Source organism: Equus asinus, chromosome 17 (genome assembly GCF_041296235.1).
Source record: "Equus asinus isolate D_3611 breed Donkey chromosome 17, EquAss-T2T_v2, whole genome shotgun sequence".
NCBI lineage: Eukaryota > Metazoa > Chordata > Mammalia > Perissodactyla > Equidae > Equus > Equus asinus.
The window spans coordinates 12,291,666-12,313,225 of NC_091806.1; the positions used below are offsets into that span (position 1 = coordinate 12,291,666).

A 21,560-nucleotide genomic window follows, 5' to 3' on the forward strand; every position below is an offset into this window, starting at 1 on the left:
CCTGAAAATTTTTTTAGATATAAAGCAGAGAGCTAATGAAGAACTGCACAACTATCCATATTAGAGGTTTTCAAATGTTCTTAAAAGCAGAAGGTGTTTTCTCCCTCAACATAAAGGTGAAGCTGTTCAGGTTGAAGACAGAGGAGGGCAGGGCAGGCCCCACCTGTTCCTCTCTTGCGGCCCGCAGGGTAACCCCAGGTGTCTCCTGGAAAATAGGAAAACAGGCCTGGATAATTCAAAACAATAGATAAATCACTGATTTTACATCCAGCCTTGAGATGAATAGTTTTTAAATAATTTTTCTATCTTTAAAATCTAATAGGTTACCACAAATAAAGGAATTATAAAAGATTGTATCAATGGTAACGAATGTGTGCATCCTTGAATTGATGGAATACAGGATTTAAAATTCGTAAACCTTATCATCTGAAGGTAGGGGGAAATGTCCAGACATTTACAGAGCAGCAATAATTATAAATATTATAACAGAAATGACCTGGGAAGGTTGTGCTCTTTTTAAAAATGTCTGTTACCTTTTAGACTGCTCGCAATGCCCTCACTTTAATTTTTCTACCTCAATTAAAAATTTTATCTATTTATTCATTTTTAGATAAAACCAATTTTGGTTTATTTCCTACAAGGCCCTTTTCTATGCATGCATTAAGATGCACATACACTCAAATACACACATTTATCATCAATTAAATATTGTACTGTATATACTATCACATAACCTACTTTTTTCACTTAACAATTATAAACATTTTCTTGTGAGCACCCCATATTTAAGAACCAGAGTCAGAATTGGCCTAAAGCCTGATTTTGCCAATAGCATCCTTACCTATATGTCACAACCAATAAATATAACACCTACTTCACAAGGTCAATGTAATTACTAGATCCTCTGAAACTGCTACAAAGAAGTGGTAAAGTGACTGGGAGTGAGTGAGCTGGGCTCTTTGTTCTCCTGTTTAGTTATATGATCTTTCTGTATGACTACACATGCACCTAAATAAGAGGTCATCGCACATATGAGAGGCATCCCATTTTGGAGGTACTCAGGTAAGGCAGGCAGGGAATGCAAAATACCTTTTTAAAAATCTCTTTTCCTACTTCCTCCCAAAATGCCGACATTCTCAAAGTAATTCTCAAATCCCCATTAAGTCTTCCCTCTCTCCTCCCCATACAGCTCTGTATTTTTGGGGGGTAGGAATCTCACTCTGTCTTTAGCTCCTCCTGTTTCCTTGGCAGCACTGTCAGTACCGGGCAACAAATTGCTGGATACAGCAGTAGCAATTTACATATGGTAGCTAAGCTAATATGCAGCTTTCTCTGGGCAGAATTGCTAACTCTTCTATGTATCTTTCTAGTTTGAACCCAATGTTCCAGGCATATCAATGTTAAATATCTGCCTAGTGGCTTCCACCTTCAGAGACACAGGGAACTACGCACAGAAGTCAGAGGCAGCAAAGGTTCATCACTGTGTGAAAGAAGTGGGGTCTCTAAAGACACAGAAGGGGCTTAGTTATTACAGGGACTGAGACACCGGACAAAACACCTAAATCCAAACTCGAGGGCTCAGTCGTTCTACTTTCCCATAATATGCACATATCACTTGCTCAAAGTTGGCAAGTTCTAAGACCACCAGTTCCGCCGTAGTCTCACTGCCCTGCCATAAGGCCAAATCTGGCGCGTGCAGTGAGTCACTCCTGCTCCTCTCTCCAACTGCATTTTGATTTCAGCCCACTTGTGCAGCTCATCAGGGCTGCACCATATGTTAGGACCATGTAGGCAGAATGTGACTAATTTTTTTCTAAAACACTGTCAGAGTTACTTTTAAAATTACCTTATAATCTTGATGTCTCTGAAGAGTCGTCATTTCTATAATACATAACTACCTGGAAATGACTTTATAATTATTTTTCTGAGTGCTCAAAGGAGATTCTTCAGCATTTTCACTCCCATTTTTCAGATGAGGGAACTAAAGTGAAGAGAATGAATTAAGTGGCCCAGGTTCCACAACCAGCCAGGGAGACTTGTACTTTCTGGAGTCACAGCACTCTATTGGTAAAATAAGTCAGTTGTAAAACGCTTTTTTTTTTGGGGGGGGGGGACTCAAAATATTACTTTGCTGTTATTTTCTGAGGTGATTATTAAACTTTAGATGTAACAATTACCTGGAATTTACAGGCTAATGCTGACGACTAAATGGTCTCACGATATCCATGTGAGTAGTTTTAAGAGACAAGGACTGAATGAGGCATGGACCACAGATGTTTTTCTAATTGGTAAAGATCATAAATGGCTGAAACTAAATTTTGAGAGTAAAAGAGATAAATCTGACCTGCAGATTAAGCTACCATCACTAAAATCCCTAAAAATAAAAAAAAGGAGGGGCTGCTCCTGCCTACTCCAGGCAACCCACCTCTTCTCCAGCAATAATGGTTGCTAGGTTTGATAATTAAGCTTATCTCAAGAAAGTTTCTTAAAGCTTCCATTTCAGGTCAAATGTTCATTCCAGTAACTGTTTGGGGTGGTAGTCTGACTGCCACTTCATTAAGATCTTTCTGTCCACTAATAGTATTCTTCAATGGATAATATGACTTGCAAAATATAAAAAAAATCTTAAGTATCTCATCAATATGAAAAACTACACAAACCCTTTGAATCTAGCAATCCCAGTTCTAGAAATACAGCCTTCAGACAAAGTATGCAAAGGGGCATTCCAAGAACACTGTTTATAATAGCAAAAACTGGAAACATATATGCCAATCAGTTGGGTGCTGGTGAAATAAAGTATAGCAATACAACAGAACACTCAGCAGCTACTAAAGAGAAGAAGGCAGTTCCAATGCACTATTAAGGACTTGATCAGGAGGATATCTTTATATAATAAGGAATTATGCATGGCTTGTATATAAACAGAATATCTCTGGTAGGATAAAGAAAAAACTGCTAACAAGCTTTCAGAGGTAGAATGCTGGCTAAATTGTTTACATATGGATATGTTACCTATTTTACAGGATTTTATTTTATTACTGTTTTTTTGGTGAGGAAGATTGGTCTTTAGCTAACATCTGTTGCCAATTTTCCTCTATTTTGTATGTGAGATGCCACTACAGCATGATTGATGAGTGGTGCATAGGTGTGCGCCCAGGATCCAAACCTGTGAACCCCAGGATGCTGAAGCAGAGCACACAAACTTAACCACTATGCCACTGGGCACACCCCAAATACAGAAATTTTTCTTTCTTTTTTTTTTGAGGAAGATTAGCCCTTAGCTAAGATCTGCTGCCAATCTTCCTCTTTTTTGCTGAGGAAGACTGGCCCTGGGCTAACATCCATGCCTATCTTCCTCTACTTTTTTATATGTGGGATGCTGCCACAGCATGGCATGAGGAGCAGTGCACCTAGGAGGTCTACACCCAGGATCCAAACCGGTGAACCCTGAGCTGCCAAAGCAGAACATGCGAACTTAACCACTGCGCCACTGGGCCAGCCCCTACAGAAATATTTTTAAAGAAAATTCTTGAAACTATGAGGAACAAAGTAAAGAAAAATCCCAACTCATGCTCTATTCCAAAACAAGCACTTTGTTTTTGTATTTTTTTTCCTGCTTTGCCAGAAAGTTTTCTATGGAAACAGCCATTGTCCAGGTGAACCACATGTGAGCTGGGTAATTATATTACACCACTGGAAATTATCTGAGCAACTCAACTGATGTTCATGCAGCTTGGCCTGCAAACCTTATGGCTGGCCTATTTACAAAGTCTGGAGCTATTTTCAATCGCTCAGCTGTATGTCTATGTGTACATTTTCTTCAATCAACCTTTCTTGCCAGGCAGAGTGCAACATTAGCTGGATCCCAGTAAGGAAGGCAAGGGACAGGGTGAGATAATATGTCAAAACAAGTTCTATAAATACAGCTTTTGGCCTAGTATCTCAAAAAGGAATCAAAACAGCTTCAAGCTTAAATAGAAAAATTCTACCGTCCTGCAACATCTTACTTGAAGGCTCTAGGGAACAGAAGAGGCCAGGGGTCTGGACTCTCGATTCTCACACCCTATCCTGTCTCCCTCTCCCTAATCTCAGAGGGAGGTTAAGATTGAATTGCAGGTATCATTCCAAGTCAGCATCTCCCCACCTCTTCCCTTATCTTACCCCCACGCTAGTGAACATATCAATATCCTTTCACTGAGCTCACTCCACCTCTTAGGCAGGCATGCCCAGCACACACAACATACAGCAGCCCTTACACAGCACCTAGCATCTAACTTCTATCTCCAAAACCCTTGACCAAGCAGCCAAGAACCCTGCCTGTACCATCTGCCCCAACCTCACCCCAAACACATGGGCACTCAAGCAGGATGCTTCCATATGGTCTTGTCTCAGGAGGTTTATCCTGTTCTGTTGAAAAGCAGGAAACTTTATTCAATCTCTCTCTGTTCTTAATGTCGTCATCCTACAAAACCAGAAAAATCTTCTTTCTGTGGAGATGCTTCCTGAGATAGGTTATATGCCAGAAAGGACAAATATTACACCTTTGCTCAGTCAATCAGGGAGTACGTTTGGCATAGCCTGATTCATCCCAAAGGATGCACATTCTAAATATCACTTTAATATTGTCACTTTTTTAAAAAAGTGACTTCAATTATCATGCCTTCATCACTCTCGAATTGTGCTCCTAAAAGCGCTTCTCACATTTAAATACCCATTTATATGATCTCTGTCACCTCCTTCAAATCACTCCTTAAAAAAAAAATCCCACTGTTCCACAAAATTAAACTTGTCAGTGCTTTGATTTCATTTTTACAAAAACAAGCTTTTTATAAAATGGGAGCTCTATCAATCAAAAATGCATGTCGAGAACACCCACTATACACCCAGAACTAGAGAGGGCACAAAGAAGGCCCGATGCCTGTCCTCAATGAGTTTACAGTCTCGTTCAGAAGACATAACTTACACTAGAATGAAAATACACAGGACAGCATACATCCAAAGGAAAACATATGCCAGGGAAAACGTGCCATCAATTTGAGAGAGACTAAAACATCTCAGGAGAGCTGATTCTTATTTTCCTGTCTAAATCAAACTTTTGCACTATTCAATTACATTGTCTAAGACAGAATAACATTTTTGCTACCTTCCACTGAAATCACTCAGCCTACCAACAATTCTCCCATCATCATTTCTTTTGAGCAGATCTCCCTGTTATCCTGTTACACTCACAAAGATCAGAGTTAACGGAATAGGCAAAACTTGCTGATCCTTCCTTCCCCTGCTCTCCCTGTGAAGGCATCTCCTGACGTGTAGTGCAGGGAACAAGGGTTAAAGAAACTAAAACTAACTCTGCTTTCAGTATCTTCAGTAAACAGTCTGACACCAGCAGAGATAAACTGGTAATGTGGGGGATGCTCCATGGACTTGCTATTTGCTCTGCAGCTCTTGATCATCAATAAATGAATTAGTTGACAGTGACCTGCAAAGCCAGTCACAGTCATTTTTATAAGAAAATTCTATAATGAAACTCAGATGATTCATGATTCAATAATCCCAAATAATATTCTGCATGAGTTAATAAAATTAAGAGACAAATACTTACTGTAAGCCTACAATATACCCTGCACTCCGACTATGGAGTCACACCCCTTCCTAATCCCAGTTTTGCTGCTTACTAGCCAGGTAACTTTGGCCAAATTGTTTAACTTCTTTATACCTGTTCCCTCATCTGGAAAATGGTTACAGTAATCTACCTTTCATGATGTTTCTGAGAACTAAAGGATTTATATACCTAAAGCCTTTAGAACAGTGCCTGGCACACAGAAAGTGCTCAATAAACATTCGCTATCATTATTATTCCAGGCACTATGGTTGGTGCCTATGGTGGGAGAGGATGAGTCCCAAAAAGTTTTATTCTTTGACAAGATGATTATATCTCTTCCAAATGGAGTTCCTAAGATTATTCAGAAATACCTCCTATTAGAAGGAGGGGAAGAGGAGTAGATAAGAAAGCACTAACTGGCTGACAGATCTTCAACCTCCAACTGGGCCCGTCAGCGTTAAGTGTAACCTTCACTATGACATACTGAACCACTCGTTCTAAGAGCACTTACTTACTTACAAACATTGATTTATTACCCTCACCATACCAAAAAGGATTTGTGGAAGCTTTCACAATGCATACAAGGAAAAAATATAAACTAATAAAGTGAGACCAAGGAAATTATAATTTTTTTAAAAAGATCAAGAACAAAAGGGAAGCTGGAACAGAGATGTGCTAGCCAGTGTCCTTTACTAAGGCTGAGCTATAAAATCAAAGAGCTGCCACCGATTTTAGTCTCCCATGACAGCCCCTACAGAGGGCGTATAGTGATTTGCAGTAAAAATGGGAAAACATTAGAAGGATGGTGAAACGAGATGGGCACTAAGAGTTGCCAAGAAGGAGAAGGTGAAGCCAATTTAATGCCACACTCACAGAATTTTACAAAGTCATTAAGTATGCAGGACCCATCCTAGGACTCAGCACCAGGTCCTAGGCCCTAAACAAACACATACACCAAAGCCAACAATGGACAAGTCACAGAACAGATTTCTAAGTGACTCAGAGCCAGAACACATCAGCAAATGGTCGCATAGGAGTCTCCAACCATACAACACAGCCATAGTAAGAAGCCGCCTCAGTGAAGGTGTTTCTCCAGCACTTCAAGCCCTTTTCTCTCCTCACCAGCCAGTTACAAATATGTGCAGAGAACTGTCTCATCCCTACTCAGCTGACAAGTTCTATTCCCAACTCTGCATGCTTGTGACTCAGGAGGATGGGGGAGGGGAGTATAGGGGAGTGTAATACAAAGAAACAAACTTGAACTTAGACTTAAGTTCATCAAGAGTGAGGAATTCATTTCTAATTAGAATATCTCCTAACAAACCAACAAAGTGTCCTTTAAAAATATAGTAACAAACCCAATACTCTTTGGAAATAGCCTGAAATCAGTCTACATGTCATGTCCCCTACTATTCCTTAAATAGACATGACACCAAGAAGCATTACAAGCCTTCTGTAAGGCCAAACTCTACAAAGCACTCTGAATCAGCGCAAACAGCATGGGTTGCAAAGCCCAAAGCAACAGGGCATTTCCCACAGTTCTGTTCCCAGCCAACGCCAAGTCAAGTGGCTAACCCCTACTGCACCCTCTCCCAAAAAGAAGTGTAGGAAATCATTAAAGGGGTAGAAGTGTCTCAGTCTTCTTAATAAAATCTTACATCGGGAAACGTGTGCCAGGAAAACAACTCATTTCCAACCCTAGGACTGATCTTCGTGACCAGAAAAAACACAGGAGAAAAAAGACTACTACTTTAATAAGATACATTTCTAAAAGAACCTAAAAACCATTTGTGACACATTTGCCAGTCTGGGATCCTATTCTTAAAACATATTTTGTTAAAATAATATAAATCTTGCCTCCTCACCCCATCCCTGAGATTCTGAAACTTTCTCTACAATTTATAATTGACAAAACAAAACAAAAAAGACAAACAGGTGACCTCTTTAACTTGAAAACCTCAGACCTCCACAGAAATGCACACAGACAGACAGATGGACCCACGTAAGAACACAGAGTGGGCCCTGGCTGCACCCCGAGCAGGCCTGAGCCAGTCTGGGGGCACAGGGCAGCCACACGGCCTTGCTAGTGGGCTGCTCCTGCTGCTGCTGTACAAATAGAGAAAGTGGAAACGTGGAACAGCAGCTTCTGCAGAACAGATCCTGCTCCGTGCTCAGAGAGGGAGGAGCAGGCGCCTAAACAGCTTTACCCATACATGGCTGCTGAAACGGGACCATTAGTGAAAGCCCAATTATCTCACACACATGCATTCTGCAGCAAAAAAACAGAAACACAAAGGTTGGTACTTGAAGAAAAGTTTCAGAGATTCTATTTCAGTCAAGGAACTTCCCAATAATTTCAGTCACTCACACCAAGAATCCCTCATCTACGGGGAACAGAAAAGACAGGGTGAGAACTTCACTAGGTCAGATAATACCAGATCACCAGTAGCCATGAGGCTAACATCATTTAAATTATGGAATTTAACACTCAAAAAACATTATTCCCCATTTGTGTGAACAATCCTAACCTTCACTGGCCCTTTGCTGTTTTCAGAATGAAGGTCTCATTCCAACTCTCAGACTATGTTTTGAGATCTCTCTCTTTTTTCTAGTTGGCACAAGTTAAAATAAACTGGTATAATTTTTAAAATGTATTTCCCAGGATGCTGGCTTACATAATCAGAGGCCAAGTATTTAAGTTCCAAAAATTACTTTGTTTAGAACAATTCATTCAAATTCACCTCAATGTGAAGAACATGAAAAGTTTAATTTCTGGCTAGAGTGAACTCTCCAAAGATAAGGAATGCAAGGTTGATTGGCTCAAATGATTCTGTACTTCAGCTCTTAATGAATCCAATGAGTACTCACTGCGCACTGTCTACGTACTTACTCAGAATTGTAGGGACTGCAGCATAAACATAAGCCATACTATCACTGACCTCCAATACTTACAATCTAGTTCTTGGAAAAGATTAACACATGAGATAATAAAGGCTGATAGTATATGACTACTGCTAAAGGATGAGGTACAAACTACAAATGCCATGCAAATTACGAGAGGCTGAGGACAGACAGAATTAGGTCTTCCATGGGTCCCACCTACCAGCACTCTCACTAAGGGCTCCTGCAATTATCTTAAATGTGAGGACACAAGATTTCTGAGGTCACTCTCCACTTCTGAAATTCTTTGAGTCTACAATTTAAAAATATAAAGTAATTTAAACCTAAAATGTTTCACACTAGTATGAGATTAATACCACACTGCTTACGGAAGCAAAATTATAGTTTTTGCCCACTTTAGAGAAAATATATTCTAAAGAAAGATAAAAATGAATTCAGACCATAACTCAGCATCCACTCTAACAGCTCTCACATAACACTTTTGGCAAAACGTTCTTCCATCTCAGAAATCTCTGCCTAGCCTTTTGAGGAAATTTTACACCACCATGAAAAGAAAGGAAAAAAACACCTGCTGTAGGGAAACAAAATGGTAGGACTAGAAATGCTGATGCTGATATACTCTGAGATCCTTGATTACAAACACTGCTAAGTCATCTGCTCATGAAGGAGAGCTCCAGAGAAAAGAGCACTGCCCAGCTCCATTCCATCAGGGAACTGCCTGGTGTATATCTTTACACAACTCTAAACTTATACAGCATAAATACACCGATATACTAGGTAACCTCCTAGCAACACACTTTCCCTAAAACTTAGAAGAAAATCCTTCTAATTCCTAAGATATAACCAGTCCAGCATACTTACTTACTTTAATATATTTTATCAGCAAATTAACTACCTGACATTTTGAAATTTTCTCTTTGCCCCGTATAGGTAATGCAATAATGATGAGCAAAGGATACTAAATGATGGCAAACAAGCTCTCAATCCCACTACCTAAATCTCCCAGTGCAAGGCAGAGCCTTGTCCACACCGTAGGATATACAGTCATGTGTCGCTTCACAACGGGGATGTGTCGTCAGGTGATTTTCTCTGTAGGAACATCAGAGTGTACCTACACAAACCTAGGTGGTATAGCCTACACCTAGGCTATATGGTACTAATCTTACTGGACCACTCAGGTATACGTGATCTGTCACTGAGTGAAACACATCATGATGTGGCACACGACTGTACCAGACACAACAGGATTCCAGCAGAAGAGGCATTTTCATGTTCCACAAAAGACAGACATGCAACTGTTCGACATTTTATTAAAAACCTCTTACCTTTGTATAGTGGCTTATATATTTTTCTGAGCAGCCTTGTTATAGCAATTTTGATTTCCCAAACAGCAGTTTATCATGTATTAATATGTACTTTTTGGGTGAGATCACAGCTTTAATTACCTAATACGTACTTTAGTAAGATTACTTATGTGAGGGCAACTAAGTAAAAATAAAGAACACAACACAAAAGACCACAATTGTATACATGAAGGATTAAAGTATAACCTCAAAAGCAAAATGCTTATAAATACCTAAAGTATGGCCTTTGGCAACTCATGTCTTTCCCATTTCCCATTTCCTCAAGGGAAAAATGGTACTGGACCAGATCAGGAATCCATATCTAGGGTCCACAGACCTAGAGAATTCATGGATTCTGGCAAACTCCCTTAGGTTGTGTGCAAAATTTTACATATACATGTAAAATGTATTTATGTACTTATTTATTTATATTTATAGGGAAATGGGTCCACAGGTTTTTAGCAGATTTTCAAAGGGGAGTCCATGATCCAAAATAGGTTTAAGAAGCCAAGACTAAACAATAAATAGTTTGTTCCATCTCTAACATCCTGTCATCTCCTCTTGTACTTCCTGGTTCAAAAAGGGAATCTTCATAACTAAACGCAGTCAAGAACAAACAAGTCACCCTGTTCAGGAAAATACTCAAAATAATGAATTCCAATTCAAACTGAACCGGAATTGTTTTTAGATGACAGACTAACATCAAGAAGCTTTTCTAAACAAGGTTTTCAAGCAAATTTTACCACTACAGCTCATCTCAGAGGGCTACCATGAGACCAGAATTCCTTAGGTGTGCTTGGGGATACCCCACTAGATAGTTCCTCTCTTACCAAGTGCACTTTTTAAACAAGGTAAAGCTTCCAGTTTCCTACTTCTAACTCTATCCTGTGGCAAAGAAAGTAACAGGAGACAGGTACAGAGGGAAAAAACTAGAGCATGGAAGACTGGAATGAAGGGGACTGATAAGAGGCAAACAAAGAAGTTAGCCATCCTGTTAGCAAGAGGTGACACATGAGAATGGCCACTCCCTATTATCTCAATTTATAAGAAGTATATTAAATAAAACAAAAAACTCACCTTCCTCTAAGACAATAAAAGAAAAAAATGTGTCTGTTACCGAACCACTTAAGCTTAAAATTTTTAGGTTCTCATGGCAACCTAAGTCATCACACGGCACATACTGGATATAAAGCGCATATTTAGAGGCTTAACTAGTAAACTGAAAATGTGACATATGTGCAATGTGGGCGACAACATTATTCTGGGAGCTTTAACTTTAAAATCTTCCAACTTTTTTTTTGCAGCCCCAAAGATGATATAATAGAGTCAACTTTGCAGAAGGTGCAAGCTCAAGGAAGAGGTACAAAGAACATAAATAGAAGCAAAGAGATGAAAGACAAGAAAATTCAGGCTATCAGAAGAAGTTTCTGAACATGGCTCTCCCCCACTGTGAATCAACCTGTAAATGGAGGCTTAAAAAACAAGATTGCTAGTGAGGACATATATCAAGATAGCATTTGGGACACACTTTAATGCAGGCCCAGTCGAAAGAGGGCATGGTCACAGAGCAGACCATTTGGTAAATGTGACACTGACTGCAAGGCAGCCTGGAGAGGTTGGCGTTCTTTCTCTCTTTTCTAGGAGTTCATAGAACATGGCTGTTTAGAATTAAGAAGCAGTATCAAAGCCGAAAGGATGACTGTGGGGCATGGGAGTTGAGAGAGGGGGACCAGACTTTAAGAAGGGGGGCAGGGGGACATGGAGACGGAGACAGCAGTCATTTATGTCATGTCTCACCAGGGGACCAAACAAAGATGTAACATTCAGTTTTATCATCTACTAAATGACCCATGGGAAGGATACCTCCACCTGTCCGCCCACAGGAACTCCATTATAATTCATGCATTTCTTCTGAAAGCCTTGAAGATGCTATGAATGCTACGTACCTTAAAACCACATTTCCATGCCACGTCTTTTAGGGTTAAATTACTCCTACTTTTCAATAAAAAAACACGTAAACAGTTTAGGTAAGGTGCACAAACAATATCTTAATCAGGGCAGTTAAACAGATATGCCTATTTTCCTAATTCTCTCAAAGATCAGAACTTCTAGAATGAATCACTGAATTTACATTACTGATTAATAGCTAAAAATTGTACTACCATATGAAAGGGAACAGTCACAAAAATAAATTATTTCATTATTGTTACAAGACTGGGCCTCAATAAGCAAGAAAAGTACAGGAAAACAGCACAGCATTTGGACCATGGACTGGTAGCTCAGCCCTGTCCTACCACTTGAAAGCTGGATGCCACAAATAAGTTACTATCCTCACTGAGGTTCCTGACCTCAAGGTTCCTTGTCTACAAAATGGTAAGGAAGCAACCGTCTCTCTCTCCCTCCTTCCCCACCTCTGTCTGTCTGTCTCTCTCTTCCCCCACTGTCAATGCGAAGTCTAATTTCTAGTTTCTTTCATTACGATGTAATCTGGCAGACTTTCTTATCAAGGAAAACTCTGTACAATGAACTTTTATGCAAAAGTTCACTAGTCAAATTAAGAGGCAGAATAACAACTAAAAAATAAACGTTTTATAAATAAATATAAAAAATAAATAGCACTGTGGATGAAGCTAGGATTAGAGATTTCTTTCAGAGCCAGGCCACACCTGCTAATGACTACAATATTTGATTACCTTAATTACCTTGGCTGCACAACAAGAAGTGCTGGTGGTCATGAAATTCCAGAATATTAAAAACTCAGCCACATTTTCATTATAGCATTCTCTACTGTGTTGAAGTCAAGACAGCAAAAGCCTGCCAACAGCATTTTCACTTTAATTTTCTGGTAAGACAAAAAGAAAAATTAATATTGGAGCCAAATTCTCCATTTTTAGGTATGGTAAGTTCTTCGAGGAAAAAAAATCTCTATTATAAGAAGCTGAAAACATTTCTGTATATCTTATTAGAAAATATGCATTTGTGCTTTGCTCAAGAGGCATAAAAAAATCTCAAGCTAATAATCTTACATGTCTACTATTACTACCTTTCAAGCAGTGTGGAAAGGGGAGAAGGGCAAGGAGAGTGAAGCACTTACTGACAAGGGCATGAAAGGACTGGCATACTGAGCGACAGGGCCATCCCAACAATGGATCTAAAAATCCCTTTTTTGGTATATGTAATTAATACTCACCAAAATAATCTTGGCTTTGAACTGAAAGCGCACTTTTGTGTAAATGAACCTACTCTAAACAACGACAAAAGCATTCGCACGCACACTACAAAAAATACAAAACCACTTGCCTGTTTGGCTTTTAAACTATTTTGAGGCCTCTTTTGATACTCTTTACCTCACAGTCATCTCATCCATTAAACACTCTTTAAAGTACTTTAAGCTGAATACAGCATTTATCATCTCTTCCCTCCCACCTCTTAGAGGACTAGCTTGTTCTAAATAGGGCATTATCTTTTCAAAGCTCTAGGGTTTAGGTATGACATAATTCTTTTAACAAATTACTGTCTTGTCATGACTGACAAGGATGACTTAAATGGAGATAAACAGGCTAATGAAAAACATTGGGGTCTGATTTTCAATTGCTATTTTGTAAGGGGAGAAAAACAAAGCATATAGCTTTAAAATGGGAAATCCATGTAAAACTCTCTTCTCTCTGAACTCAGGCAGTGGGGCTTTTGCTAACTAGATAAGTAATCCCCACCTGAAGGCAGAGGGAAGCGGCGAAGCCGCCTGCCCAGGCTGCTGTAGAAGGACTCCTTCACTGGGTACAAAGTTCCCCTGCGTGACCTCTAAGGTCCTTTCCTGACCTCAGAAACTGAGACTTCATTTATGAAAAGTAGAGGCGTGGTAAATCCAACATGTGGGTGGAGACAGCAGAAAAGTGTGCTAGAAAATGACAAGCCTGGGCTAGAATCCTGCTTCTGCTTCTATGTGAACTTAAGTAAGGCATTTCACTTTCCTCATCTGCAAAATGAAAGGATTACAGAAGAAAAATCTCAGATTCTAACACTCTGAGCCTATGGCTTCCTCCTAGGCCTGCCACTGCCACCCACCACCTTCCCACTGCTGCACCTTACCATAATTAGGCAGCTGTTTTAAGTATCTAATTAATGAAACAGAAATTAAAACCTTTAACTTTCTATTTCTGGCTTGTTGCAAATGTGCAACAGCATTTTATCAAGGAGTAGTTAATGCCACACAGTTCTTGATATACTGGCTTTTCTTTGAACCCCAGTGACAGTTACACAGTGACAAGTTGTAAGCAAGGAGGTTGTTACCATGGGGACCCACTGGGATTCCTGGGGGTGGATCTAGCAGGCTTGCTTTTTTTTTTTTGGTCACAGCATTTTTTTGATGGGCTGGATCTGGCAACTCAGAAAGCCTAATCGAATTCTTCTTCGGCAAACTGCCTTCAAGAAATATTACCACGTCATATAGAATTCTGAAGAAATATTAACAACTGTTTTAGTGACTCTCTCCTGCAAAAGAAGAGTTAAACATATTCAAGTCTTAATCTTTCCCCTCCCTATTCATGAAAACAAATAAATACAAAGTCTATGAAGTTTCAGTGACCTATGTATGCTGCCATTTCTTTCCAAATCATCACATTTCATAAATTATATTATTTAGTATTTTTCCTATCAAGACTTCAAAGTTCTCCAAAGCAAGTTTCTACTCAAGAAACTTCAGCTTCCCTATAAGATTGTTAGAAATATATCAGACACACAAAATATAATAAATAGAACTGACTATAAAATAAATCAAAGTGGACCAGAACAGAGGACTGTACGTGTAAATTCCAAGTCTGCCTCCAAAATTGCTGCGTGTGGACAAAGGGGATATATTCAGGGAGATGACTACAACTCCCAGCTAAATGTGTGCTGCCACTCAGCTCCCCCGAGACCCATTCTGTTAGAAGATATCTTAAGAAAACAGATCATTTCTAAGTCCCATCCATGGATCTGGTTTGTTCAGAGAAGTGGAGCAGTCAGAATTCAAAAGAAAACATTTTTCTAAGTTGTAGGCTTCCCGGAACAGAGTGGAGTCTTTCTCTAGGTCTCACTTAGCCCAGAGCAAAGTTACACCAGTCAAATGAACATGAATAAATAAAAATAGCACTTGATTTCATAATAATAATCTAGAAGTTCAGCTATCCTAGGCCTGATCCACAATAACTTGAGAGCTAGAAGGTACCTGGAACAAAGCTCAAGAGTGTCCCTGTGCTCATAAGTCTTTGACTGACTTCAAACTAATACTTAATTATTGAAAAGATAAATGCCACTAAGATAAAATGTGTTGAAACCAAATTCACAAGCATATTATAAAAGAAAAACAGAGGGGGCCGGCTGGTGGTGTAGTGATTAAGTTTACGAGCTCCATTTCGTTGGCCCAGGGTTCACAGGTTCAGATCTGCACACTGCTCATCAAGCCATGCTATGGTGGCATACCACAGACAAAATAGAGGAAGACTGGCACAGATGTTAGCTCAGGGCCAATCTTCCTCACCAAAAAAAGAAAGAAAGAAAGAAAGAAAGAAAAGAGTAAAACAGCAATCTCAAATTCCATAAGCCTAAAGAAAAAAACAAAATGGATCGAAGGAGACACGATATAGTCAGCTAAAAGTAAACAACAGGCATCAAGGTATTCCATAGAAATATCCTATTTGATTCTGATATATTTACTCACCTAAGCTTTCCTGGAGCAGGTCCAAAGGGTTATTTTTAAATAACTTCCCAATAGCATCACCACAATCTATAACCCAAATTAGTTTAGTAAAGAAGTCTGCGAGTATATTTTTTGCACTTGTAAATGTATCCAGAGGTTATTAGACAGAAACAGCATACAAAAACAACAAATACATAACAAACATGGTGTCTTTCTATGATTAGTTCCCATAAACCTGAGGAGGAAATGTGAAGGAGAAGCCCAGAGCACAGTTTTGCCACATTAGCTTAATATCAGACAGTCTAAAGACAGAAAGGAGAGACTAAGGCCACAGGGCGTGAGAGGAGGCAAACTCCTGGGTGCTTTATGCATTTTTACTGCTGGTTTACAGTTTCCTTGATTTCATTTTTAAATGCATGTCTTGGCCCAGAAAAGCAGGAGAACATAGACTGCCAGCAGTATCAAATTTTCCTTTTCTTATTCTCTGGAGCTACAGAGAACAGAGCTAGAATCAGGGTTGTCCAGGAGCCTTCTCATTTTGTCCAGGCAATATACAATATGAGGTTTCAAGATCAGAGCTACACAAAAGCTTTTATAGTACAAATCTTAGCCAACTTAACGTCTTTCTATGGAAAGCTGCTTACGTTTTTTTTCCGAAAACCCTTTGGAGTTTTCAAGTACTGATTATCTTCAAAAAACAATGATTTGAACAAACAAGAAATTCACGGAACTTCCATTTTAAAAGTTTTTTCCTATTACTAGTCCTTAGTATTGAACTGTCTCAAAACATAAAACTAAAGTGCCATTCGATCAAACAAAGATTTATGGAGCATCACTTTGTGGAAGGGCCCCACACAAGGAAGTGCTGCGGACTGCAAGATGTCCTCTCTGCACGGCACTCGCTTCAGTGCTCCGCACACACCACAGGAAGGCATGACACGGCTTAGGTACATACTTGCAAGAATTTGGCCTCCAACATCAAATAACGGCTTCCAGCTTTTCCCATCCTGCAAATCTATTCCTTTCTAGTTGCATACAAATCCACATTTCAAAGCTGGCTCTCGTCTCTTTTTAATTCTTGCTCATTAATATTATAGGAAATTTCTCTTTATTTCTCTGGAATAAAGTCTTTCAACTTAACAGAAACCAAACGATCACAGGAAGAAAAAAACCAAATTAGAAGCATTAAACTGTCTTTCTCAAAGCTTCCCTCACTCCCTCATTAACATTTCTCAGAGAGAAAAACACCACTGTGATGCTCCTATTACAGATCATTCATGAAGTTACTAACTGAGCCGGGACCAGACAGACTTCATCAACTGGGCACAGAGCCACTCACCATTACCCTTTGTTTAAAGTCTCAACTGCTGTTCAACCCACATTATTGTGTTCCACTCAAGTCCATTAACTTTTTTTTTTAAACAATCAGTGTGTTACTTAACAAACGTGTTACTTAACTAGAAATGAAGAAAGGACTTAATCCAAATGCCTCACAAAAAATGCTTTAAAAATGACAGCTCACTTTAAGTTTCCTATCTGAAACAGCACTATTATTTTATTATGTCTTACATCTCTAAAAGAACTAGTTATAAGCAAATAATCATTAAAAACTTGTAAAAAACAAAATAAAACCTCAATCTTGATCTGGCAAAGCACCAGAGAAAAGCACTCTACACACCAAAAGCAACAATATAGGTGAATGTCTACACTATGGACAAAGGAGCCAAGACCCCCACAGCCTAAGGCTGGGTGGGGGTGGGGAGGTTGTTAAGGGAAAAAGGGCAATCTTCCAAAGAGCCAGGATCCTCAGTCGACTACTGTAAAATTCAAATGAATTTAGGAAATACTAGGCAGAGCTCTGTACTCTGTGTCTTTTTCAAAGCCCTCCTGGTTGTAATTAAGAGAAATCTCCTTCAAACTAGCTTAAGCAAAAAACGGAATTAATTGAAAGGATACTGGAGTATCTCAGGAAACTCAAAGGCAGAAAGTACAACAGGGGGATCGGCCCGGTGGCCGAGTGGTCAGGTTTGCACGCTCTGCTTCAGTGGCCCAGAGTTTCACCAGTTCGAATGCTGGGCGCAGACATGGCACCGCTCATCAAACCACGCTGAGGTGGCATCCCACATGCCACAGCTGGAAGGACCCACAACTAAAAAATGCACAACTATGTACTGGGGGCTTTGGGAGAAAATAAAAAAAATAAAGTCTTTAAAAAAAAAAAAAGTACAACAGGGCCACACCTGGAAAGCCTTTATGCACCCAGGCTGCTCTTCTGCAGGTGGATGTCCACCTCTCTCTCCAGAGCTGCACTTTTCATCTATGCTTCCTTCTGGATGAATCTACTCAATTCTCCCTCCCTGCAGACTAGGCCTTTGCTGCTTCCACATGTAGGAGCCTGAACTTGGCTGCGCCGCAGCATCTGAGTTTATATGTTTTAAGTTCTCTGAATTCAGATACACTGTTTGTTCCCTAAAGACGCGATTCTCAGTTCCAATCTCCAATTCCGAGAAGAAACTGATTTGCCCAGCTTGGGTTAGTGTCCAATCCCGGATCAATCAACTGTTACAAGAAGGATAAGTCACAGAGTATAATTAGGGTAGGGACTGTGTCTGACTCCTCAAAAGATATGTACTACATTAAGCAAAAGGCAGTCTCCATCCTCAAAAAGCTTAAAATCTTGGGGCAGGCCGTTGGCACAGCAGTTAAGTGCCCACATTCCACTTCGGTGGCCTGGGATTCGCCAGTTCAGATCCCGGGTGCGGACATGGCACCACTTGGCAAATCATGCTGTGGTAGGCATCCCACATATAAAGTAGAGGAAGATGGGCACAGATGTGAGCTCAGGGCCAGTCTTCCTCAGCAAAAAGAGGAGGATTGGCAGCAGTTAGCTAATCTTCCTCAAAAAAAAAAAAAACTTGCTGAAATGAAAAATATGTCTCATCAATAAAATACTAAATAATATCCTATGATAAAGTACTGGAATGAACAAGAAAAGCTTCATGATGAAGGTCAGCTGTGCACTATATGACAAACAGAAACTGAACCACGAGCTGGGAAGGGCTGAAGAACACAAAAGTGAAGCCTGCTCCTCCTGCTCTAGCCATCTAAGAAATACGGACTGAAGGAATAAATAATCATTTACCACCTAAACAGCTTCCAGCGAGATATCCTTGTTGAAAGCCTGCTGTAAGGTTTAAAATGACTATGACCCCAAAGCAGTACTGCTTCAACGTACAGTAATAACGAGCTAGCTGATGAATCTCAGTTATACATGTGCAAGTTGCTTGTCACCACCACCCTGACTTCCTTTCACTCCCTGGACCCCCTAAGACTCTCACTCAGACAGCAGGCAGCCAACAGGATGGCACCAGTGTTGCTCACTGGTAGTATCCCACCCAACCTGGCAAGGTAAGTTAGCAGCATCATGCAGACAGAATACATGCAGGAGAGAAAGAAACACTAGCCAAGCTATGTGACGGTAGTGTGAGGGGAGGGGATCAGAGCAGAAAAGACGACTGTTTCCCACACACAAAAGCTACAAGCACAAAGAAACTGAGAAGAGCCTACAGTAAATTATCTGTACAGAACAGAAAGCAGCAAAAACTTAACAGATGTCCAAATAATTGCGTTAAAAAAGATAGTCTACTCACAATAGACTATTAGTTACCCAACATTATCACCAAAATATCACACATTCCCACAGACTCTGCAAGAGTTTGCTTCAATCTCACAGGAAACAAAAAGGTAAAAGAACAATGAGAAAGTGGTGACAGACTCTAATTTAATGCTTCTTTTGCTGAAGAGTAGCAATGTTATGTAAATGAAAACTACTGACCTTTCAAAATTAAAAGTATAACACTATAAAATTAAACAGCTTTGGAACCAAAAGACTTCATTTTGCATAATCCCCAAACTAAAGACATCTCCTAACTCGAAAATAAAGTTTTAAGGGAGTTTCAACATGGCGAAAAAGTGATATTCAGCTTCATCTTGTCAAAGCTGAACACTGCTGTAAAAAGAAGAGTTGGCCGTCCATGCAGGTCAGAAAGTTAGCGGACAGTTCTTTCTAAAGCCACACTCTGCACCTACGAACAGATCCCAAAAGGCATATTAAAATCAACTAAGTGAGACCCATCAGATGGCACCGCAGCTCTAAACTCAGAACCACCATTCCTCTCTATGTTTGCTGCCATACTTTCTAAGTGAGGAAGAGAAACATCACAGTATTACAATCCAAAAGCTGTTCTGAAAGTGAGTCCGTTTCTTGTAAAGTGGGGGAAAGGTGAGCTGATTGAGGGTCACATCAGAACTGCACAAAGCTCTAAGAGTTAAAAAGCTTTAAATCATTCAAGATGATGAAATACATTATACTCAGTCTCCTCTAACTAACCTTTCTTATCCCTTGAGGAAAAAAGCCTAACTTTAATGTAACTTTTCATATTCACGAAATTCATGTTCTCTGTATAAAAATTTAAAAACAATGGTAAGTATGAAGAACAAAAAACCACTCATGTCCCAATGCCCAGAGAAAATGTTGGTATTTATCCTTCTAGCCTATGAGATAAAGTTTTTAGGAGAATTAAAGATTTCCTTAGCAGAAAGAATATGGTAAGTCAATATGGAGGTTTATGATGGATACAAAATATTCCTTAAAAATTTTCCAGGTCTAGAACTCAAAGAAGTTTAAAATAAACAACTATATGCCCATGGCCTCCATAGTATAGCGGAGGTTAAAAAATAACTACAGAACAGTTCTCATTAATTCTGTAAGGAAACCCCTACTTTAAGGAGATTCTAACAGTCAATTTCATGACAAAGGCAAAGTTACAATTACAAAGATCTCATCAAGAAAACCGTCTTTAACAAATTACAAAGCTCAGATAAGGATTCTTGATACAAAACAGTTTATAAAGCAAATAGTTAAATCTAACTCATTCAGCTACATTATAACTCTAAATATTAGCGCCCTCCCTCCCCTTCCTCCACTCCTATTACAAATCCAATAACATACTAATCTGCATTTTTCAGTTTTCTACGAATGTAAAAGACTCCAAACAACAGACTCTCACGTGAAGCAAAGACAGTGAGGATGAGTCTAGGAAACCATATTACCCAAGCATTCCAGAGGAAACAAGGAGCTCAAAAGTTCTATGGGGAAGAATGCCCTGCGTAGCAAAACATTACAGATGCCCAAATTGGACTTTAGGACACCATCTCATACCTTAAGCATGAGCATACAACAGAAAAAGGAAAATGCAAAACAAAATACACCCCAAAGGGGAAATGAAAGGAACACTGACTTAGTAGTCACTGCCTGTCTAGGTACCGCACTGCTAGGCATTTTAACTGTGTCATTTTATTTGGCTTAACTGCATTACTGATCCATGAGTTAAGTAATACTGCTTGCCCATTTTTACAGATGAAAAAAGGAAATAGCATTATCAACACTGTACCAAGCACTGTTCAGTGCCTAGCATAAGTTATCTCAATTAATTCTCAAATTACCATTCCATGTTGGTATCTCCATTTTAAAGATCAGAAAACAGACCCAGAAATGTTTAGGTCACTTAGTGATGGTCCCAAATTTTAAGCTCATTAGCCAGAGCTGTCACACCTATTCCTTCCAGGCTATGCTTATAAACGCCATTCAAGTCAGATCCTTCTTTCAAATCACAAGTTTCCATTTTAAGGACTCAAAAACCAAGGAATTAACTGTCAACTGTAGGAAGACTAATTCTCCAGGTTTTGCTAAAAATTTCTTGTTTGTATTTTACTTGCCCTTTGACCATTTCATCATGCCACAGTACCTCTAAGGAAGGAGTGCGCAGGTAAATACACAATTATATTAATAGCAATCAACTCTGACATTTGTTAGAAATTCCACTCAAAAAGGCTACATAGAAAGTCAATTTCTGGTTCAAACTATATTTCTGAAATACTTCAACTTCCATGATACATTCTATTTCTATTACCAAAAATAATCAAAAATCAAGGAATAGTTCTGAACAAAAGAATGGTTCATGTTTTTTGGAAAAAA

General features: G+C 39.4%; 1 protein-coding gene across 30 annotated transcripts in view; it reads right to left on the reverse strand.

The window, feature by feature from the left end:
- CELF1 (CUGBP Elav-like family member 1) overlaps nucleotides 1-21,560 on the reverse strand; it is a 70,289-nt gene that overhangs the window by 43,053 nt on the left and 5,676 nt on the right. For 5 of the 30 annotated variants that reach the window (XM_070487681.1, XM_070487707.1, XM_070487682.1 and 2 more), the window contains exon 2: nucleotides 12,540-12,688. The exons of 23 other annotated variants lie outside the window; for them this stretch is intronic. In XM_070487681.1, the coding sequence (XP_070343782.1) occupies nucleotides 12,540-12,581 (42 nt within the window). In that variant the 5' untranslated portion in view covers nucleotides 12,582-12,688. Of the gene's footprint in view, nucleotides 1-12,539; nucleotides 12,689-21,560 lie in introns of those variants that run through there. 2 more of the 30 variants (XM_014861341.3, XM_014861351.3) reach the window with 2 other exon arrangements.